At 36.2% G+C, this 25,092-nt stretch overlaps 1 protein-coding gene and 2 pseudogenes across 1 annotated transcript; 1 reads left to right on the top strand and 2 right to left on the bottom strand.

Annotated features, from left to right (window-relative positions):
* Positions 1 to 10,406, bottom strand: part of LOC130678899 (E3 ubiquitin-protein ligase UBR3-like) — a 189,951-nt pseudogene extending 179,545 nt beyond the window's left edge.
* Positions 10,407 to 16,915: 6,509 nt separating this feature from the next.
* LOC130680194 (olfactory receptor 5V1-like) lies at positions 16,916 to 17,821 on the top strand (annotated as a pseudogene).
* Positions 17,822 to 24,061: 6,240 nt separating this feature from the next.
* LOC130680193 (olfactory receptor 5V1-like) lies at positions 24,062 to 24,676 on the bottom strand. Its single transcript, XM_057490467.1, has one exon. It carries the CDS (start codon positions 24,674 to 24,676, stop codon positions 24,062 to 24,064), a length of 615 nt encoding a protein of 204 aa, XP_057346450.1.
* Between the last annotated feature and the right edge of the window lie 416 nt (positions 24,677 to 25,092).

Here is a 25,092-nt window from a genome sequence, read left to right as displayed (position 1 = left end):
CCTTTTGACATTTTTTCAAATCTTTAAAAATGTGACACCATGTCTTTTTAAATCAACTTCTACAAACATTTACTAAGCTCCTATCATGTGTCAAATGCAGTGATGACATAAAAAGGGAAGACACATCTTCACTTAAAGTTATCAACAAATTAAAAGCAAACAGAAACAAAAATATTTTAATAAGAGTGTAATAAATACAACAGAGAAAGCTTCCCAGAGAAGGAGACTTGTGAGCTAAGTTTTAAAAATACACAAGAAGATTGTTTTTTGAAGGTTGGGGCATGGATCCTGGTCACTGAAGGACATTCTGTGTTAAGCTTCCATAGGGCCTTAATTTTAAAGAAGGCTAGATCCTTCTCTTTGCCTTGATTGACACGAAGTTGTTTCCTGAAGCCTCCCCACAGGCCCTCTCAACTAGGGATTACTCACTCCACTACATCTGCTACACCTGAGTGCCCTTCTCATCTCCAGTGCAGGCTGATGATTACTCTTGCATTCTTCTGCCTTTGCAGCTCATTTTATTTAACGATACCATACTTTTCCTTCATTTTCACTGAAATCCATTGCCCTCAATCACTGAAGACTTTGGTGCCTAGATCAGTTTTCCTCTTCACTCCAAGACCTGCCATCCTCCTGTGAATGTATGTATGTCTGTATGTGGTCAGTCTTGTATCTTAGTCAGCATTTTGACCTCACCAAATTCTATAGCTTTGGCCTCCTACTCCAGAACCTATTACCATAACCATCCCCTTGTCCTGCAATGACCCCAAATTGTCCATATCTGGAAATACAAAATTCAAACATCTTACATTCTGATTGCCAACTCCCACTATCACCTTTAGTCCCTCCTTTTTCTCCCAGTTTGTCAGGACTTTCCTATCCTGCCTACACACCATGATCTACCATTTCAAAAACTCTCGTCAATGCTTCTCATTCCCCATCCATATGTTCTTTTATCACATGTATCTAACAAAACCTTCACACAGTATTAATCCAATGTATAACTTCAATTCTGCATGCAAACTGAGTGCTGTTAGAGAAAATTGAAATAACTTCTTGTTATAACCTGTTTCCATCCTCAACTAAGCCATGAATAGTGCCTGGCAATCTCCCCTTACATCTTCTGAAGTACTCTCTAATCCACATTTCCAACCACTTCACTTGTCAAGTCCCTTCACCTACCCAAGCCTTGCCCCTTTTTACTTGAATAAAGCTACATTTCCTACCTCAGAAAGAACAAAGTCATGCAACTCCTTCAGATTCCTCAAATATCAAATTAATCAATCCCATTAGCCCTTCCATCCACTTTTTTCTTTCTACCCCCTTTGTTGGTTATCTCCTAACCAGTCTCCCAACCATACAACTGCTAATATGATCTATGTAATGTGAGACTCTTTTTCCTAATCAGTTTTTCAAGGATAAACATTGTCTCTCACAGTAATTACTTTTTCTTCATATGCTCCACATGCATTCCCTCACCAAGTCCAGAAGACTCTTCTGTTAAATATATTTCAATTCTCTAACCCCTTCACTATCTCCACTGCCTTGACTAAGCCCGAGCCACCATCACCTCTTATCTTGTAAATGATATCACCACATTCTTTTTACTCTCCTGCAATCCCACAACAACCCCTGCAATCTATACAGCTGCCACAATGGCCTTTCTGAACACATCTTATTTCTTCCTAAGACTCTTTAATAGCTCTCTGTAATAATCTGTCTGAAGTCCAAATTCTTTACAGGGACCTTAAGGCCCTTTACAATATGACTCCTACTTACTTCCCTAGTCTTCTCTCTCATCACTCAAGCACCTTACTTCATCAAATGTTCCAACACTTGGCAGATGTTCTAATAAGACCCTTTGCACACTTCATAATACTCAGCACATACACTGCAACTGTTTATTTCTGTCGCATGTAATACATACTAAACTACTTTAATGAAGCAACTGTCTTTTCACTGCTGTATTCCCAGTGTCTATCATGGTATCTGGAACACTGCAGGCACTGAATAAATATTTGTTTAGTGAACAAATTGGATACAAATTATGAAAAATGCATAATATGCTTAGTGAGCTATTAATTAGTTTATTAATGCTGAGCTGATGGAAGATAAAGGTAAAGCAATAGGTAAGCCCAGATTATGGAGTGCTGTGAATGTCATTCAGAGAAGAGTGAACTTTTATCGTATCAGGAAGAAGTCAGCAAAGGGTTTTTAAGCCAATGACATGTCATGAGATTTACATCTTAGAAAGATATAATGTAGTGAATAAATTAGACTTGGAGTAAACAAACTGGTAAGAAAGTAATTGCAAAAGTCAAAATGAGAGATGAAGGCATATACAAAAAGCCTAAGTGGGAATAATAAAGGCATGATATACTCAAGTAAAATTTAGGAGATAGAATCAACAGAATTTGGTAAGTGACTGAATGTAAGAGGTAAGAAATAGGGAGGGAAAAGCAGAAATTCACTGTTTCTGAGTTAGGGATCTAAGATCAGAGTAGACAATGCTGTTAGGAAGACGATCTGAGAGAAGGAGAAAGACTGCAGCTACAAGGGAATGAAAGGTCAAGCAATGGAATTTTGAATAGCAGTGACTTGAGTGTCTTTATGAGCTGAAAGGAAGGGACAGAGTAGGCAGAAACTGGAGATACAGAAGAAAAATAGGTTATCTACTGATAGATCAAGGCCTCTGAGGTGATGGGGAAAAAGTAGTAGTAAAGCATTAGCAGAAAAATTATTCCTGAACAGAAGAAGGAATACTACCTCAACGAGTAAAAAGGAAAGGTTTGGTTGGGATGCAGAGACATTTATCAAGAACAGAAAAATAAGGCAAGAAGCTGAGGTAGTATGTGAGAGACAACAATCTCTCCTGGGGTTTAGGCAAAGAGTCTGGGATGAGGGAGGGAAAGATTTACAATATTTGCTGAGGAAAGAGAAGAGAGAACTGATCAAAGACAGGCAAATGAATTGATAAGTAGTATGTACAGGCCAGGATCCTAGTCTAAGCTACTATTATAGGAAAGTACAAACTTGTAGAGGTACCAGTTCACCTAGTTTTATAATTTTACTAGCAGGACTAGCTGCCTGGGTCTAGAATCAAAGAAGGTAGATGGAATGACCTGTATTAAGAACAGGATGGGATAGTACAAGAAAGTAAGTTTAGGGAAGAGCTAATGCTAGGAAAAATGCAAAAGGGTTTAAAGGACTAGAGAGCTTCATGTAAGAAGCAAAACAAACATTTGAGAGTGAAAAATGAGAATGTGAAGAATAATCATATAATAAGAGGATATGGTAGGGCATTAAAACTTAGTATTTTAAAGCTAGAGTAGCAAAGTCTAAACTTATAGTTACAGAAGTCAGTTGCTAAAGTGAAGTAAAAAAATGAAATCCCTGAAGTTGTAGAGGCAAGGAACTCTCAGGCTGGATAGTTCAAACAGTGAAAAATCACTCAAGAGGAAATGGGATGTATTTGCTGTAAAAATATCTAATACCTAGAAAGATACATACCACCAGAAATTTTTCACTCTACTTACTTGTAAAAATTACATGTAAGATTTCTGACAATCTATATGCAATGTGTGGACACAGGTCTGTACATAAACACGACTTTCCCAGCCAACTGATACTGCCAAGAGACAAGAACTCTTAAAAAAAAAAAAAAGAAAAAGAAAAAAGAAAATACAATTAATTTTAAAGAAGTTTAAACAAACCTAAATATACCCACATAAACCTCTGAATGATTTTTTTATTATACTACTGTGAACTTTGTATTTTTGTGACATAACACATGACTTGACAGCCCTAAGCCAGTATCTTTAAACTTGAAACTTCATGAAGTTTTAGCTTCCAAATATCTCTGTACATAATGAAAGAAAAATTTTGAATTAGTCTTTCTCCACCCCACAAAATACAAGCTCCCAATGTTATACCACAGTTCAGTGTGAACTATACTGCTGCTGATCATTTGACATGGTCTACGTGGTATTTACCCACTCTACAGCAGCTGACACTAACAGCTTTCTTTGCCTGCCTATTTCCCTCTGGCTTCTACAGTGCTACTCTCTTGACTTTTCTCCAATTTCTTTAACCATTTAGTTTACACCTCCTTTTAAGACTCTTTGCCTGCCCCTTCAATGTTAATGTTCCTCAAAGTTTTATTCTTAGTGCTACTCCCTTCTCCTTCAAACTATTTTCCCTGAGTGATTTAATCAGTAAATTTAACTATCTTCCAAGCCTACATCTCTCCAGAACTCAAAAAAAACTCAGCTGCCAAACAGAAATCTCCACTCTGATGTCGCTCAGATAATATAAAACCAGTGTGTCAAAAACTTGTCATTTTCTCCATGAATCTTTCTTTTCCTTTTGGTTTAAAAACTCTACAATTTTTTAAGTCACCAAATCAGAAAACTAAGAGGTATTTTCTATAATCACATCCTTCCCTTACACTAATACAGCTATATGTACTAGTTCTCAAGCCACAGATTTTGACCTCTCTTCATTCCCACTATAACATTCAAGTCTGTATCATTTGTTGTGGGGGAGGAAGTTCTTTAAAACAAAGTTCCTTAACTGGTCTCCTTGACTCCAATTTCTGCTCTCCATGATGTGCCCTCCTCACATATTTCTAAAGTAAAAATGTGCTCATAAGAATAACCCTACAAAGTATCTTAACATTAACAAAGGTTTCATATAATATGCACAAAAAAGATACCAAGATTATGTAAGCAAAAAATATAGCCTTTTGAAACTTAATTGCCTTCTTCTCCTCCTTCCCTGCTAATTCCTTCCCTTTAAACCTATAAACAAGCTTAAACTTTTCTTCCTAAAATGATTTTCTTTGAATTTTCCATTAGCTTCTGTCAAACAGCATTTGGGCCTGAACTTGACTTCACCTCCCTGAGTCTGTAGTACGTACATGGCCAAGCCAGAGCAACATTAGGCCCAAGGTCTGACATGAGACTGCATATGAAGAAATATTTGAGAGCCATCAAAACTGAGTAAACCTTTATATTATATTTTTATGTTGAAAAGAAACATATGGTAATGTAAGATGACCAAATTATCTTTAAACAATAGTAAACAAAGTTCCAACATTAAATCAAGACTCTTCATATGCATCTGAAAGTTGAAATTATTACACAGTGCAAAATGCCTTCCCAGCTGATTTAAAGATGTGCAGCCACAGAAATAAAATCCTCACAGCAGGTGGGCTAGCTTTTAATGTTAAAAATCAGAAAAACAACAGGAGACCTGTTCATCTCTGCTTTATTCTTCAGAGCTGCTTGAAATAGAAGCAGATACTGGTATTAGTTCATTTTAGAATAGTTGGTAGTCAGTTAATAAACAAGCTGTTCTCTTTGACAATGTCTTATGAAAATGTAATTAATCTTTTTAATTAAAGCAGTTAGCTTCTAAAACTGAAAATAGCGTGTCATTTGTCTATGCAGCTTTAGATTTCTTATTTGAAATCTGCTAGGGTCAAAGAAAGCATGAAAACACTTACTAACATGAGACAAATATTTTAGGAAGATTTCAATGATATACCCAACTACCGCTGTGCTAACTGCTTAACACTACATCTTCACAACTTCAATATTTATTAAAACCTTGCGGTATTATCCTTGTTTACAAAAAAGGAATGAAAAGTTTATCAAGATCAGTCAGTTATAAGTGATAGAGACCAATTTCAAACCCAAGTCTATCTGACTCTAAAGTTCAGGTTGCCTTGCTACTACGTCACCTCTTTTATATAAAATGCTTCTAGTGTTGACCATAAATTCACAGTCTTACATGACTAAAATTCTACATGTCAACTTTGTAAAATTTGATCAGAGGAAAGCAGAATCTACACAGTGTAATTCCATAATCAGGACCAGTGCCCTTTGGTACTGCTCTGTACTCTTTTCTGCTCTGAGCAGTATCTCTGGCTACAAAACTCTGGTAATTTATGCTAGAGGAATTCAAGAAGAAATCCAGTAAGCTTTTATAACACACGTAGCATATGCTACTCTCTGAATGGTATATAAAACCAATATAAGAAATGGTCCTAAATGTCCAGAGGTATATAGTCCAGGGAGCACACCATGTATACATACAATAACCATTATGAAAGTACATAAAAGTATTAATACAAGAATAGACAGACTCTCACAATCACTAGCAGAAATATAACAGAGAATCAGACAAGTTCAGAGCCTTTCTACAGAAGAGATTTTTTTCTAAAAATGAGTAACTATCCTTGAAGCAAAAAAGGATACTAATTTTTCTCTCCATTATTAGAACACTCCTTCCCTCAAAATTATTTTACTCCTAGGTCTGGATCATATTTTGATTGAATCAAGTTATTATTTTTTTCTATTTGGCTTTAGGATTCATTTTTACTCATTTACTCTAAAGTGATTCAAAATGATAAAATTAAAACTAGTGTTGTGGCAGGAAACTAAAATCTAAATGAAAGTTGCAGTAAATTTCTGCAAAAGCAGAACTTAGCACAACTGTACAATTATCTTTAAAATGAAGATATCTGTTAGTGTCTGAATAATAAAATAATATATATAAGCTTTCAAAAATTCAAAGGAATAATCAAGAAAAAAGTGTTAGGAATGTTAGGTGGAAAGACAGACACGAGCAGCCAGAAAAGGGGAAGATAAGGTTCAAAGAAGAAGTCGCCCAAACTCTGCCCAGGGAGGGGGTCCCGTGTGGAGACAGCAAAGGCTTTGCAGGGAGATAACTTCCTCTCCTCCCCAACCAGATCACAACAGACTAAAAATGCTCTCTGAGAGGGGTGACTATATAAAAGGACCTATAAATCAAATAATCCCACCTTGTCAGTCAAACAGATGCCTCCTAACCAGAATTCAATAGACAAGCCTCCCACCTAACAAATGGAGGCCTTTATCTACCTTGACACTGGCCCACTCCTCCCTTGGAGTATATTCAAATAAAACTTGCCCTCTGCTTTGCTACTGTGTCTCCGCCTTTCAATTCTTCCTGCAAGTGGGGACAAGGACTCAGGAGAATGAACTCAACCTGCAACAAATGTATGAAAGACATCCTTTTTCAAAATAATGAAAATTTCATTTAAAAGCTTCTGAAAATATGTGGAAGCATAATCCTCATTACCTAACCCAAACTGCATTATAAAACCTAACCTGAGCCCTCCTAAATGGGCTACCTTGAATATTAAAAACAACACTTTACATTTACACTGACCTTTATGATATATAAAGTGATCTAAAGAAATTTCTAACCTGGTGGGTTACTGCATCAAAGACCACTATATGCCCTATTTTACAGATAAGGAAATTGAGTCTTTGAGTGTTTATATAGCCTAGCTCATATTGCTAAGAAATGGAAGAATCAGAATGACAACCCACTTTTTCTGATCTGGGACTCTTTATAATCTATACAACACCTCTGTAACTAGAGACATCATCTCCTCAAGAATCCACCAAAATTTTTCTCCTCTGTCCATCCAACTGAACCGTACCACTCTGACTGTTAACATCACTAATCACTAGGCCAATTCCTGGTTATCTGATTAAGTAATCTTTCTTCCACATGTACTACTAGTTTCTTATAATTAATTTAGTGTATTATGAGCAAGAATCTCATTAGCTAACCAAAAATAATGTTGCACTTTATATTTTAAGCATTTTTCAACTTATTATTGTATGTTTACTTAATTCAAAACACAGTAGATCCAAAAGAAAAACAGGTGAAAGAACACTTCATTTGATAATCTACTCAGGAAACACTAGAAGTGGTATGGAAATTTTACAAAGAAGTTAACAATGCTATTGTTACTAAATTAATAAAGTTGATCTTCTGAGGTTTAGGATGCCTGAGTGCTAGAGCCCCTAGGTGCAAAGAGCTGGGAAAAAAAACAAGCTCACAAGAAACCAGAAAAGCATGAATTAAATCTGACCCTACTTTACATTTTAGAAGTATCATAATGAGAGTATACTGTGTATCTTTAAATAAAGTAAAAGAAGGCAAAAATCATCATAAAATATTTGTATATCAAAAGCTTTTATAAATATTTACATTCCATTGAACTGAATTTGTATGCCTCATAATAAATAATGTTCAAAACAAAGGTATAACATCTATAACCTGAAATTTTTATTTATTGTTTACAATCCATTTCTTTTACTTTTTAAAGATTTCTATTTCCTTACAATCCACACATTAAGTTTTATTCTAAGAAACGTCTAGATTCCAAATTAGAATGACATTTTGTAGAAGAAAAAATGTAGAATAACACTCTGGAGAGAAATAACCAATTTTTCAGAAAAAAATGCATGTGAAAAAAAGATTACTTACATCCTTAAAATAATGCTGTAATAATGAAAGCCTCACGTCATGAAGAGCTGCACATGTGTCCCAAGGGTAAATCTGCTCCTCTTCAGTGACAGGCAGCTTTTTTGACTCAATGTTGTCACAGCATTGCCCCAAAATTACATTAACAACAGAGATAAGTGCTCACTAAATAACAAACTTATATACCTGAGTCACCAAGAAAAGTTGTTATTTACCTCCAGCTACTTTAATTTTTTCCACTATTAGAATATATTTAAAGACCTAAAGTGGTATTCTAATATTCTTCTATACAGTAAATAAAGCTTCAAATATACAAATTTTTAAAAAATAACACTGAAATATCAGTATGAACTCTGTGGATGGATGTAGGGGTGGGTGGATGGATGGATGGATGGATAGATGGATGTATGGAGTGACTGACGATGGTTTCCAAAATCTGTCTACTGAAAAAATCTAGAAGTTATGACTCTCCAGTATCAGTAAACTTCCTTCCTAAATATATTATTTCTCACTAACAGGAAACAGTTATCCTTGGAGAAAAAGCTGAGTACAGGGCTCGGTAAAAGCACAAGGTGACCTGTAATTGTGTGTAATAAAGAGCAAGGAAGTATTCAAACATGGAGTGGTCAGGGCACTAAAGCAATTTCAATTGGCCAAATTTGAGAAAATTTGAGCATTAAAAATAATGATAATAACAGATAACATATTCACTAATTCAGTCAAGGATTCCAAGTAAAAGGGGGCAAGGATAAATTATTAGAGTCAAACTATAGAGTATCATCATATAGATTACCTATCACCTTAACCAAGTAATCAGACGCTGTTGGCATCACCAACAATAGGACAAACTGGCACTATGAGACTCCTGATATGACAAAATGGGAAGGAACATAATTTATACAATGCCATTACCAAAATTGGTAATGGCATTTAACTTGAATCCAGTGATAAGGAAATAATCACACAAATCTAGAAAATGAGACACTCTACAGAACTGGACTCTTGAATTTTTTTAAGAAGTGGTAGTAAAAACTGTTTTAGATTAAAGGGGACTAAGGAAATGACAAGCAAATGCAATGCATGATTATTTTTTTGGCTTTTGGACCAAAAAAAAATCCACTACAAAAAAGAATTATTAGGACAACTGGGAAAATTTAAATATAGAAATAGATGATATTATTAAATTTATTTGATACGATAATGGTATTCAGTGGTTATAAAAACAATACCCTTGGGGAGAGCAGGAAAGATTATAGCATGAGAAGTGAAGTAGAAATAATCTCCAAAACCACATATAACATGAAAACACAGCAAATACAACTAATCTTGAAAGAGTGACCAGAAGGAAACAGCAACAGACATTATATCTGGGGAAAATAGAAGACCTCAAGGAAAAGGGTAAAGTAGCAAAGCCACAATTGGGCAGAACCCAAGCCCTCTCCCCAAACCCAGCACACAGGCAGGAGGAACAGAAATGGAGGAGGGAAGATGTAGAAGCCCAGGACTGATAAATACCCAGCCCTGAAGATCTACTCTAGGACCACGAACCCATATTGCATGGTGCTCTGGAAATTAAAGGGGTTGGAAAGCAGGGACAGGTGGAACACTTGGGCAGACTGAGATTCCAGCCACTTATATAGAACAAGTACCCAAAAGCAGCCACTACAGGACAAGACAAAGGCAGATGCACTGAAAGGCTTTCCAACAGTGAGAGGGCTGCTAAAGGGGCAAGGATTACACAGCGTTTGCTGCTAAGGAAGAAGGATAGGTAAACAAAATAATCCCAGCACACTCAACCCATCAGGATGGGAACTTTCAGGAGTTTTCAGAGCTCCATCCCCGTCTGACAAGGCAGCCTCGAGGCCCCCCACCACCATAAGCAGCCTGCCACTCCTTCCTCCTGGCCAGCACCTGCTCACAAACCTGCTACCCCCGCCATGGCGCTGGGTCAGCAGGAGGGCAGCACCCAATAGAGCAGCTAAAGGGGTGTAACGCAGAGGCTGCTCCCTGCATGCTTGACCAACTGGCCCTGGCAGTTCAGGCAGACACTGTGGTCGTGAATCAGGAAAGAGCTCCGTCATCCTGGCAGGCACCAGTGCCACATGCCTGCAACCAACATTAACACCCCAGAGAGTAAAGATCCTGGTCACTAGAGGGAGTGAATTACACAAAGTTATCATTCCATAGGATTCAAGTAGGAATGAAATGTCTAAAGAACCTTGCTCAATCCAAAATCCCTAAAACACCAGAGAGGAGAGTGAAACCAAGATAACCAATCTTCTCAATAAAGGTTTCAAAGTAAAAATCATAAACATGCTCACAGAACTACAAAAACATATTCAAGATCTCAGGGACAATTCAAGACAGACATAGAGACTTTGAAAAATACAATAGCTGAACTGAACCATAAAATGGAAGGATTTAAAAGTAGATTACAAGAGTGGCAGGAGACTCAGTGGAATACAAATTACAGAATAGGAACACAGAGAAGATGAGGCAGAGAGAGAAAAAATTATCCCTAGAAATGAAAGAATATTAAGAGAGCCATGTGACCAATACAAAAGGAACAATATTCACATTATAAAGATACCAGCCGAAGAGAGAGGAAAAGGGATAAAGAGGGTCTCTGAAGAAATAATCATTGAAAACGTCCCCAATCTGGAGAAGGAAAGTCACACAGGCCATGGAAGAGCACAGATCTCCCAACAAAAGGACCCAAGGAAGATAACACCAGGACATACAATATTTGAAATGGCAAAGATCAAGGAAGAGGACAGAATATTAAAAGTAGCCATAGAGAGAAAAAAGATCACATACAAAGGTAAACCCATCAGGCTATCATTAGACTTCTCAACAAAAATGTTACAGGCCAGAAGGGAGTGGCAGGATATATTTAATGTAATGAAACAGAAGGGTCTTGAACCAACAATACTCTACTCAGAAAGATTATCATTTAAATTTGAAGAAAGGAATAAACAATTTCCAGATAAGCAAAAATTGAGAGAATTTACTTTCTTCCACAAACTGTCTCCACACTGTTCCTAAGGCTAAATAGCTGTTACAAGAACAAACAAACCCATAGTAAAGAAAGTGGAACGATTAATTACTAAACAAATGCAAAATTAAATCAACTACCCCAAAGTCAGACAAGGGATAGACAAAGAGTACAGATTATGACACCTAATATTCTAAATCTGGAGGAGGAAGAAAAGGAGGGGGAAAAATTAATGTTTAGATTGTGTTTGTAATAACATTATATGAGTTAAGTTAGACTATGAGATAGAAAGAAAGTTACCCTTGAACCTTTGGCAATCACAAATCTAAAGCCTGCAATGGCAATAAGTACATATGTATTGATAATCACCCTAAATGTAAATGTTCTGCAGGCATCAATCAAAAAATATAGAGTCAGTGAAGGGACAAAATATAAGAGCCATCTATATAATGCCTACAAGAGACTCAGTTCAAACTCAAAGACATACACAGACTAAAACTGAAGTTATGGAAAAATATATTTCATGCAACTAACGGAGAAAAAAGCAGGCATTGCAGTACTTGTATTCGACAAAATAGACTTCAGAAAACAAAGCAACAAGACAAAGAAAACATTAGATAATGATAAAGGGGTCAGTCCAACAAGAGGATATAACCATTATAAATACCTGTGTACTTAACAAAGAAGCACTCAAAAATGTGAAACAAGTACTAACACAATTAAAGAGGGAAATAGATTGTGATGCATTCATTTTAGGAGACTTCAACACATCACTCTCTCCAAAGGACTGATCAACCAGACAGAAAATAAGTAAGGAGACAGAGGCACTGAACAACACATTACAACAGATGGACCTAACAGACATCTATAGAACACTCCACCCAAAAGCAACAGGGCACACATTCTTGTCAACTGAACATGAAACATTTTCAAGAATAGATCACATACCACAAAAAACCCTAAAGAATCCACCCCAAAACTACTAAATCAAATATCTGAATTCAGCAATGTTGCAGGATACAAAATTAACACACAGAAATCTGTTGCACTCCCATATACTAATGATTAACTAGCAGAAAGAGATATCAGGGAAACAATTCCATTCATGATTGCATCAAAAAGAATAAAATACAGAGGAATAAACTTAACAAAGGAAGTGAAAGACCTATACCCTGAAAACTGTAAGACACTCATGAGAGAAATTAAAGAAGATACCAATAAATGGAAAGACATCCTGTGCTCATGGATAGGAAGAATTAATACTGTCAAAATGGCCATCCTGCCTAAAGCAATCTATAGATTCAATGCAATTCCTATCAAAATACCAACAGCATTCTTCAATGAACTAGAGAAAATCATCCTAAAATTCATATGGAACCACAAAAGACCCCGAATAGACAAAGCAATCATGAGAAGGAAGAATAAAGTAGGGGGAATTATGCCCCCTAACTTCAAGCTCTACTACAAAGCCACAGTAATCAAGACAATTTGGTATTGGCACAAGAACAGACCCATAGGCCAGTGGAACAGAGCAGAGTCAAGATATTAACCCAAGCATATGTGCTCAATTAATATATGATAAAGGAACCATGGATATACAATGGGGAGATGACAGCCTCTTCAACAGCTGATGTTGGCAAAACTGGACAGCTACATGCAAGAGAATGAAACTGGATCATTGCTTAACCCCATACACAAAGTAAACTCAAAATGGATCAAAGACCTGAATGTAAGTCATTAAACCATAAAACTCTTCAAAGAAAACAGGCAAAATCTCCTGAATATAATCATGAGCAACTTCTTTCTGAATGCATCTCCTTGAGCAAGGGAAACAAAAGCAAAAATGAACTTATGGGAATACATCAAACTAAAAATTTTCTGTACAGCAAAGGACACCATCAACAGACAAAAAGCCATTTTACAGTAAGGGTGAATATACTTGTAAACGACATATCCGACAAGGGGTTACCATCCAAAATACATAAAGAACTTACACACCTCAACACGCAAAAAGCAAAGCAAATAACCCAATTAAAAATGGGCAGAGACATGAAGAGACAGTTCTACAAAGAAGAAATTCAGGTGACCAAAAGTACATGAAAAGATGCTCCACATCACTAATCATCAGGGAAATGCAAATTAAAGCCCCAATGAAATACCACCTCACACCAGTAAGGATGGCCAGCATGGAAAAGACTAAGAACAACAAATGCTGGCAAGGATTCAAAGAAAGGGGAACCCTCCTATACTGATGGTAGGAATGTCAACTAATTCAATCATTGTGGAAAGCAATATGGAGGTTCCTAAAAAAACTAAAAATAGAAATACCATTTGACCTGGAAATCCCACTCCTTGGAATTAACCCAAAGAATACAACTTCTCAGATTCAAAAAGACATATGCACCCCTATGTTTATTGCAGCACTTTTTACAGTAGCCAAGATATGGAAGCAACCTGTGTTCATCAGTAGATGAATAAATAAAGAAGATGTGGTACATACACACAATGGAATACTATTCAGCCATAAGAAAGAAACAAATCCTACCATTTGAAACAACATGGATGAAGCTTGAGGACATTATTCTCAGTGGAATAAGCCAGGCAGAGAAAGACAAGAGCCAAGTGATTTCCCTCATTTGTGGAGTATAACAATGAAACAAAACTGAAGGAACAAAATAGCAGCACACTCAGAGACTCCAAGAAGGAACTAGTGGTTACCAAAGGGGAGGGATGTGGTAGGATGGGTGGGGATGGAGGGAGAAGGGGATTGAGGGGTATTATGTTTAGTACACATGATGTGGGGGATAACAGGGAGAACAGTGCAGCACAGAGAAGGCAAATAGTGACTCTGTAGCATCTTACTACACTGATGGAGAGTGACTGTGAAGGGGTATGTGGGGGGGACTTGGTGAAGGGGGGAGCCTAGTAAACATAATGTCCTTCATGTAATTGTAGATTAATGAAACCAAAATAAATGAATGTATAAAGATGTAGAGAACTGAAATTGTGCAGCTTTACAGCACCTTGACTGACATTTGAGAAGGTGGGTGTTTTTGTTCAGTCATTTTCATTTGCTCACTAAACATATGCTGATTGAATGATATCCAAACACTTTCTGGTCAGTATTGTAATTTTCTTTCCTAAATATCATGACTTTAATATCACAAAAATACATTGTATTTTTCTCCAAAGCATGATACAGACCCGGGCTGGTTTGAGAATATAAAAGATAAAATCATCCAAGTAACATCAGTGATTCTTGCTTAAATATACATCACATGGAGAAGAGGGACGGGAGGATGGCCTAAGTGAGAGAAGGGGTCAAAGATGTGCAGGCTTCCCATTATATAATAAAGTAGCCACAGGGATGAAAGCACAGCACTGGAAATATAGTCAATAATATTGTGGAATATTTGTATGATATTATCTACAGATATCTACATTTATCATGGTGAGCATTTAGCAAAGTGTATAATTCTCAAATCACTATGTTGTACACTGAGACCAGTATAATATGTACGTTAACTATATTTCAATTCACTTTATTTCAATTGAAGTTAAGGGTAGTAGCCCTCAGGAAGATATTCAAGTTTATTAGTTTAATGAAACATAAGAGAAATAACAAAATAGAAAAATTTGTCAACTGAATGTTTTCTGTAGTTTTCAAAAGACAGACAAATGGGTGGAAGGAAGGACAAAAAGAAACAAAGTAAGAAATCAGAAGATGGATAAGAAGGAAATAAAGAAATATTGCATTAAAGAAATGTGGTAGAAAATTTTATTCCATTTATAAAAATAAATCATTATATATAAATTTGTACTATTTGTACATTTTATCTGAGCCAATATATCATCAGTAATTTCCAGTAGACAAAATAAATGTGGAGGCAGAAGCACTGAAATGATGGTTATATTTTATTAGCTAATCATCTCCCTCTCTGTCATACACATTTAATATTAAAAAAAGTAGTTTTCAATGTGACAGAACTTTCCATAGAAGTACTGATTTTAGACCTTCAGCTGGGTTCCTTTAATAAATACTTTTGAACATGATTATGAGGACTTAAAATAAATACAAATGTAATTTAAAAATTAAAGAAGTTACAATGGCCAAGAGCTTCCATCACACCTAATTTTTGTGATCTCATATTTCTTTGAACAATTAGACACATGTTGAAATATTTATTTTAAGGAGAATGGGATCTGAGTATCATGTGAATGTATTTGTTTCTAATTTTCTTCATACTTAGCCACTATCAAACATTTTATTTGTCCTTTATTCTTTAAAATTTTTTATTGCAATAGATGATAAACAATGTTATGTTGGTTTCAGATGAACAACAAAGTGATCCAATAATCGTATACATTACCAAATGCTCATCATGATGTGTAGTGATTATATGTCACCAAAAAAATATTACAATATTATTAGTTCTATTACCTATGCTGTACTTCCATCCCTGTGACTGAATTATTTAATACATTGAAATTTGTAATTCTTTATCTAATGCACCTATTTCATTTGCCCCTGTCCGTGGTTACCAGCAGTCTATTCTCTGTGTTTATGAGTCTGTTTCTGTTTTCTAGCTTGTTTAGTTTATACTTTGTATGCTACATAAATTTATCAAACTATACTAATTCTGGAGAGCACCTGTTAAAATTCATTCTTAAATTATTGTGATTCTATTATAAAAAACATTTCCATATTTATTCTTAACAGATACAATTTGTCTAACCAGGAGATGCACCATTTACTCTTCTGCACCTATACAAAAAAGTAAATTATTCTTTTATTGTATGTTCATTGGTAAAATTTAGTAAAATAATTTACCATGTATTTGTTTTTTATTGTTTGTTTTTTTGTACATAAAGTAAAATGGGGGTGTGAAGATGGTTGAAATGGTGACCGATAAAGAGGTACTGAATTCAAATTATAAAATGAATTGGGCATAGGAATGGAAGTGAAAGAATGGGTTATAAAAAATAACACAGTAATACGGTGGTTGGTAGCAAGGTATACATGGACCATGGCAAGACTTGCTGGGAATGTGGGTAAGTACTGAGTCACTATGTTTGTTGTACATCTGAAACCAATATAATGTTGTACATGAACAATATCCCCCCAAAATTACATACATTGTAAAACATATAGCTACTGCCTTTGAGATACTTAGAATTGAGATAGTGCATAAAATTGTAAACATTGAAATAATAAAAGCAAAATAAGGTAAATTCCCATCAGTTTCAAGAATCCAAAACAGCTATATCACTGAGTTGTGAAACTTCAAATGCTAGTGAGAGGTCCACAATGGTTTTAATGAGGACGTGAATTTTTGAACATCTCTTTAAAGTCTCAGAGGGCTTCCCCATGGTAAGGAACTGAGGATGAGTATCCCAAGCAAGAGCATGAAGTCAGGAGATGTTTTAAACAACAGGTCTAATAAATGGAATATCTAATTAAAATATAAGTAACATATTCATCACCAACCACACACAATGACTTGATAAATTTCTAATCAATAGTCCCCTTGGCTTTTTTCTCTAACCCATTTTTTGCCTTCCTTCCCTCCAGAGAGACTCCCGTGGAGAGAGGGGATGGATGGCTACAATCTCACCCCTGTTACTCACTTTATCCTCACGGGGCTCTCTGACCTCCCCGAGGTGCACTATCCTTTCTTTGTGGTCTTTGCCATCACCTACCAGGTCACCTTGGTGGGAAACGGGGCCATTCTCTTGGCCATCTGGATGGAGAAGAAGCTGCACACACCATGTATTGCTTTCTGGCCAGTCTGTCCCTCTTAGACATATTCTGCCCATCAGCTACTATCCCCAAGATGCTGGACAACATCATGACTGGGAATCACAGCATTTCCTTCCTGGGCTGTGCTTTGCAGCTTTATTTCCTGGTGTCCCTGGCGGGGACTGAGGTCTTCCTTCTCGCTGTCATGGCTTATGACCGGTATGTGGCCATCTGCTTCCCCCTCCATTACACCCTCATCATGACAAAGGCTCGCTGTGCCCAGCTGGCAGCAGGGTTTCTCCATTCCCTCCTCCACACAGTGTCCACCTTCTGCCTGTCTTTCTGCAAATCCAATCAGGTTAACCAGTACTACTGTGATGACCCCCCCTGGTGGCCCTCTCCTGCTCATCCACCTACATGGCAGAAATGCTTGTTTTAGTGGCAGGAGGTGTCTCGGGAATTCGTGCCTTCCTAACCACTTTCATCTCTTACATTTACATCATATCCACCATCTTAAAGATCCAGTTGGTGGAAGGGAAGCACAAAGCCTTCTCCACATGTGCCTCCCGCCTCCTGGTGGTCTGTTTGTTCTATGGCACAGCCATCTTCACCTACATTCGTCTTCAAGCCACCACTCCCCAGACAGGGACAGACTCATCGCCATGCTCTACTGGGTTATCACACCAATGCTAAACCCCACGACCTACAGCTTGAGGAACACAGAGGTGAAAGGGGCACTCAGCAGGGTCTTATGTCACTGAGCATGTTTACAGTGAGTGTAAGAGTAAAACAGAAAAGTCCGTACTCATTTTAGAACACATTTATAAGGAGAATTCATAGACAGTCATTTTATTTGACCCATAGAATACACTTATGCACACTGAAATTTATAAACATGCAAACATACACATGATTTTAGTTTATCTGAAAGCCTACATATCTATATATGCATATGTTGTATCTCAATACAACGGGAACTTGAAGTATATAACCCCAAAATAAACCTTTTCATGAGTAGCAGAGAATACTAGTTACAGTAATATAAGAATAAACTGAGCCTATCTTTAAGGTAATTAAAATTTATGTTCATAGACATATCCATATTCATAGCTAAACCTATACTATTTTTATATCTACATTTACATCTATATCTAAATGTCTTTTCATAGATCTTTGTTTTTCTTCTTTTCCTCATGTGATTGAATGCCTGTGCTCTCTCCATAAAATTATCCTTTTGCTCATCCTGTCTTTTTTTTTTTTTTGCTTTTACTTACTATGTATTTATCTGCTTTTCTCCCTCTATCTGTGACCCTGTACATTCTTAGATCTACCTGTCTGTCCAAAGAGAGGACTTATTTTATCTCTTATTTAGTTATCTAATTTAGTTCAATAAAGTACTCTCATCTTACTCTCAACATGATCAAAATTGAAAGCACCATTTTCTAACACAGACACACACACACATACACAAACCACAAACACTCCTTATCAGTTGCTGTGTATTTTTAGTATCAGTATTCTCCAGCTACAGGGACTAAAATTTCTGAAACTAACCTCTCATTTAGATATAGTAACCATTATGGAGAAATGGACACACATAATTTATAATTGTATCATTTTCCCCACCATTACTGAGATAGAGTTGACATATAATGTTGTATAAGTTTTGGTGTACAAAATGATAGTTTGATATATTTGTTGCAAAATATTTGACACCATAAGGTTGGTTAAAACATCTACCACCCCCAATTTATGACACTATCCTTTCTCCATTGTGTTTCTTGGCTGCCTTATCAGATATTAGCTGCCCATATATGTATGTTTACTTCTGGCTTTTAATTCTATTCCATGGGTCTATGTGTCTATTATAAGGTTTTGTTGGCTGGTACCACACTCTTTTGCATAATATAGCTTCATAATATAGTTTGAGGTAAAGAAGAGTGATACCTACTCTGTACTTTTTTCAGTAGTGTTTGTAACTTAAGGTTCTTTTTTATTTCATATGATAAGAGTTTTGATTTCTATGTATGTGGAAACTGACATTGGAAGTTTGATGGGAATTGCATTGAATCTATAGATAACTTTGGGTAGTGTGTACATTTAAAAATATGAATTCTTCTTATACATGATGGGATATTTACATGTGTTTGTATCTTTTTAAAATTTCTTTCATTAATGTCTAATAATTTTCAGTTTATTGACCTTACACCTCCTTGGCTAAATTTAGACTTAGTATACTTTTGATGCAATTGTAAGATACATCTCATATCTTTTATACATAAATTATTAATGTATCAAAATGCATTAGATATTTGTGTGTAGATTTGTATCCTGTGAGTTTAGTTTTTTTAATACTTTCTGGTGGAATCTTAGTGATTTTCTTTCTCTTGTTTATGTCAGTTTTTATCAAGGCACATACACTAAAATGCACACTTCTTACTGCACAGATGGAAGAATTTTGATGTTTTTATACTCATGTAATGATCACCCAGATTAGGATAAATAATCTCATTAATTTTCCCCTTTGAACTATTTCATCCAATCCCCTACCTTCCTCCACTATGTCAACCACCAGTCTCTTTCCTGTGCCTATGAGTCTATTTCTAACGTGTTTGTGTTGTTTTTAGATTACACAGGTAAGTGAAATCCTTTTGGTGTGTAAATTATATTTTTTCTTCTTTCTCTCTGAGACTTATTTCACTTAGCAAAATACCCTCTACGTCAATCCATGTCGTTGAAATGCAAAAATCAATTTCTGAGTTTTTTCTTTGTCTTAAGTATTTTTCTATAAAAAATACATCATCTGCAGAGACAACATTAATACTTTTTCTATTATTTGGATATTTGTAAATTTTTGTCTTGCCTAATTGCTTGGACTACAATGTTTTGTTGAATAGAAGTCACAAAAGTCAGAATCTTTTTTAGATTTTTGCATCTATGTTCATCAGGGATATTGACGACAGTTTTCTGCCTTGTAATTTCCTTATCTTGCTCTGTATCAGAGTAATTATGTCCTTGTGAAATGGATTTGGTGATGTTTTCTCCTCTTAAAATTTTTGCAAGCTCTTGAGGAGGATTGGTATTAATTCATTAATGATTACTAGAATACACTAATAAATACATTAATCCTAGGAGTTTCCTATTTTTAAGATTTTATTATTAATGATTCAATCTTAATATTGGTCTGTTAACATTTTCTATATTTTCATGATTTACTCTTGGTAGAAAGTGTTTCTAGGAAATGTATCTATTTGTTCTTGTTTAGACCATTTTTAGGCATATAATTGTTCATGTTAGTCTCTTATGATCCTTTGTAATTCTGTAGGATTAGTTGTAATGTTTCTCTTTACATCTACTATTGTATTTTTATGTTTTGATAGCCTAGTTAAAATTTTATTTATCTTTTCAAAGACTCATCTCTTAGTTCTTTTTTCCTACTTAAAACACTATTGTTTGATGACTTTCCTTTTTGCTATATTGTATTCCTTTTTCTGTGTTTGTATATCTATTATAGGTGTGTGTTTTGTAGTTACCATGTGTTTTATATATGACATGTTACATAAATAGCAGCCTATGTTATTTTGTTAGTTGCTTAATTTTGAATACCTTCTAACAGCCTACATTTCTGTTTCCCCCTCCTCCACTGAATATATAGATATAGATATGTATATGTCTACTTTATCACCTTTAACTTCAGGTTTCCTTCAAATAATCTGAAAAAGCAGTTGACTGCTACTTTTGTATTTTAACTTTCAAACCACATTCAAAAAATACATTGAAAAGATCATTCACCACGATGAGCTAGGATTTATCACAGGGAAGCAAGGATGGTATAATATCTGCAAATCAATCAATAGGAAACACCACATGATAAAAAAGAAGGATAAAAATGATCTCAGCAGATGTTGAAAAAGTATTCGACAAAATTCAATACTCATTCATGATAAAAACTTTCAACGAATAATAAAAAGGACATGTATTTCAGCATTATCAAGACCATAGATGGCAAACCCACAGCCAACATCATACCATACAAATAACCAACAGGCACATAAAAAGATGCTTCATATCACTAAACATCAGGAAAATGCAAGTCAAAACCACAATAGATGTCACCCCACACACCAGTCAGAATGGCCACATTGCGAAAAACAAGTGTTGGCAAGGATGTGGAGAAAAGGGAACCCTCTTTTTGGTGCAGTCACCATGGAAAATTGGTGAAGACATGGAAATCAGTATGGAAGTTCCTCAAAATACTACAAATAAAAATCACCTATGACCATCAATTCCATTTCTAGGAATTTACCCAAAGAAAACAAAATCACTGATTTTGGAGATGAATGCGCTCCTGTGTTGCCAGCAACATCACCTACAATAGCCGAGATGTGGGAGAAACAAGTATGTCCATCCTTAGACAAATGTATGTAATGACATTCGGCCATAAAAAGAGAGAAATTTGGTCATTTGCAACAACATAGATGGAACTAGAGGTCATCATGCTGAATGAAACAAGTTAGGTGGAGAGAGACAAATACCATATGTTTTCACTTATATGTGGAATCTAAAAACAAAACAAAGTTAAATTAAATTGAATTGGTAATGAAAAACCCCCAAGAAACCAAAGTCCAAACAAAATAAACCACATAACAATAGGCATAGACACTGAAAACACACTGATGGTCCCCATGCGGGAGGGGTTGGGGTGGGTGCGTGAAATGGGTGAAAATGATAAAGAGGCACAAAATCTCAATCATCGTATAAATTAGTTACAGGGATTAAAGTACAGCATAGGGAAGCTAGTCAATAGTCCTATAACATCTTTCTGTGTAGACAGACTCTACACCAGTTGGAATGAACATTTTATAATGTAGAAAATGATCAAATCAACTAAGTAATATACTTTAAATCAATATAATACTATACATCAACTATACTTAAATTAAAAATATTTTAAGTTTTGTATAGTGCACCCATAATCTCACAGAAAACAGAGTAACCCATTATTTTCATAAGAGTTCAATGGTTTCTTTTACACTTAATAAGAAGATACTTGATTTGCCATGATTTCATGTTTATAAAAAAAGACACAGAAGATTGTAGTCCTTTATTTTTCTTCTTTTAACCATTATAAAAAATCTTTCTATTGTTGGCCAAGACCTGAATTGTGCAAAAAATGTGAGAGAGCTACTGTTTTTTAAGAGATAATTATATTTCAGGGTGATTTGTGTAACAGATGTGACACCATCACCACAAATAATATTACATTCAAATAAAAGGTAAAATATTAAGCAAACATATGAATGTTTGTTATCTAAAACAGACAACTAGTTGTGTTTTTAAAATTTTATTCAATTTTATATAGTATTACATTTTCACAAAATCTATGGGTTTTTATACAATGAAGAACTGATTTTTTAATACCACATGCAAACTCTGTTAGAATAAAATGAGGAAAACAGCAAAATAAACCTCAAGTTTCTAATAGTACAGTTGTATTATTACTTTGCTTCTTACTTCAAGTCTTTATGGATTTTTCCACTGTGTCTAAAATCAAGTAACAGTGACCTGCCACTGCTATGGGCAACTCTGAATTGTCATAGAGGATGTGTGTCTGGGCAATGCTGCGTTTGGGAGAATTTAATTGTTCCCATAAGACTGCATGCAAAAGTTCACATACACTGTCTGATGTAGCACAAGTTCATATGATGAGGCCATCATTCTGTAAAGCTTTAAATTGAATAAAAATATCAATAATATACAGAAAAGGAAGTAACAGAATGATTCTAAATAATGTAGGACCATTCACTAGTGCTGTGATCACATCACATAATGACAATGGAGGGCAAAGTGCAGGTAGAGGAGAAGAGAGGATAGGGGATGCCATAGACCGAGGAGAATCAGAAGTGCAGAGGGGGTAGATATTCAAGGTGACCACGTGGCTGTGGACTAAATTCAGAAGTTGTTGCGATTCCCAGATTATTAGGAAAACTATGGAGAGAATGATACATGATTGCAGATTAAGCAGTGTATTACATAAACATAGAGAAAACGTTACTTTTTCTGAGGTGATAGGAAAAGGGAATGGAGTGAGAAAGCTTCACCATCCCCTCAACAACAACAGCTGTCTAGTGACCCTGAATGGAATTGCTGGATTTCAAGGCAGAGTCTAGTTTCAGGGATTTTATTCTATGTACCTGGGGAAAACTGGTAACAAGAATACATGGCAGCTGATTAGAAGGTGTGTGTGTTTGTGTGTATGTTAGAAGGTGCTTTCAGTCTTGAACATGTTGAAGCTAAGAGGGCAGTAATATTTTAAACTGAATTAGATATCTAAATCAGACAGGAAAAGACAGTGCTCTCCTTGGAGACACAGGTTTTACTGAAAATGGATAGGGTCACCAGAAAAGGGGGAGCAGCGGAGGAATACAGAGTGAGTGGGAGCAGAAGCTGAAAGACAGGGTGAGAGAGATCATAACGTTAGAGAGACGTATCAGCCTAGGCAGCTGGTATCACAGTGGAAAGAAGGGAAAGACCTGTGGATAAATGTTCAGATATATGTTTAAAAATAGAAATAAAATATACAGATGATACAGGTATAGGTACGGATATGGATATGGATGTGGATGTGAACACACACCCCAGTTAAATGAAAAGAAACGCTCAGTTACACCTCTTACTAGTGTGATCATTAACAGTTCTCTGTATATACCTGAAAATACCTACTTTTGAATGATACACTTTATGTTTCAATTGGAATGAGATAAAGATGCATACAGATATAGGTATAAAGTTATATGTATGTGTGTATCTATAAATTTCTGTGTATTGTATGTATGTTCTGTATCAATTGAAAATTACTTTCTATGAATTTGCCCTATTTAAAAGTAAGCATTAAGACATTCTCTTTTACTATTGCATTTCCTGTAAACATGCTCCATGACAGAAGACCCTGCTGACTGTACCTTTCACCTCTCTGTTCCTCAAGCTGTAGATCATGGGGTTTAACATTGGGGTAATAACCCCATAGAGCATGAGGTGAGGCTGTGTCCAGCGGTAGAGTGTCCACCAGAAGAGGGTTGCATGTAGGTGAATGTGGCAGTGCCATAGAACAAGCAGACCACCAGGAGGTGGGAAGCACATGTGGAGAAGGCTTTGTGCTTCCCTTCCACAGACTGGATCTTCAGGATGGCAGATATGATGTAGATGTAAGAGATAAATGTCAGGAAGGCATCAATCCCCAAAATCTCTCTTCCCACAAACACGACCATGTCTATCAGGAACTTGGATGAGCAAGAGAGGGCCACCAGTAGGGGGATGTCACAGTAGTACTGGTTAATCCGATTGGATTTGCAGAAAGACAGGCAGAAGGTGGAAACAGTATGAAGGAGGGAATTGAGAATCCCTGCTGCCCAGGTCCCAGCTGTGAGCAGGGCACAGCGAGCCTTGGTCATGATGAGATTGTATTGAAGCGGGAAGCACATGGCCACATACCGGTCACAAGCCATGACACTGAGAAGGAAGAATTCAGTCCTGACCAGGGCCTCCAGGAAATAAACCTGCAAAGCAGAGCCCAGGAAGGAAATGCTGTGATTCCCAGTCATGATGTTGTCCCTCATCTTGGGGACAGTAGCTGATGAGCAGAATATGTCTAAGAGGGACAGACTGGCCAGAAATTAATACATGGCACAGCTTTCTCTCCATCCCAATGGCCAAGAGAATGGCCCTGTTTCCCACCAAGGTGACCTAGTAGATGGCGGCAAAGACAACAAAGAGAGGATAGCGCACCTCGGGGAGGTCAGAGAGCCCCAAGAGGATAAAGTGAGTCACGGTGGTGAGATTGTAGCCGTCCATCCCCTCTCTCCACAAGGGACTCTCTGGAGGGAAGGAAGCCAACAAATGGGTTAGATTAAAAAGCCAAGGAGCCCAGTGATAAGATTCAGAAAACTGGTCTATATTTGATATGAATCGTTAGCTTTATTCTAATTAGAGACTTCAGTTTTTAGAACTACTGTTTAAAATATCTCCTACAGCA

The sequence above is a fragment of the Manis pentadactyla genome, chromosome 13 (assembly GCF_030020395.1).
Source record: "Manis pentadactyla isolate mManPen7 chromosome 13, mManPen7.hap1, whole genome shotgun sequence".
NCBI lineage: Eukaryota > Metazoa > Chordata > Mammalia > Pholidota > Manidae > Manis > Manis pentadactyla.
Note: the sequence above shows the minus strand (reverse complement) of the source record. Positions and strands in the feature narration are given on the sequence as shown.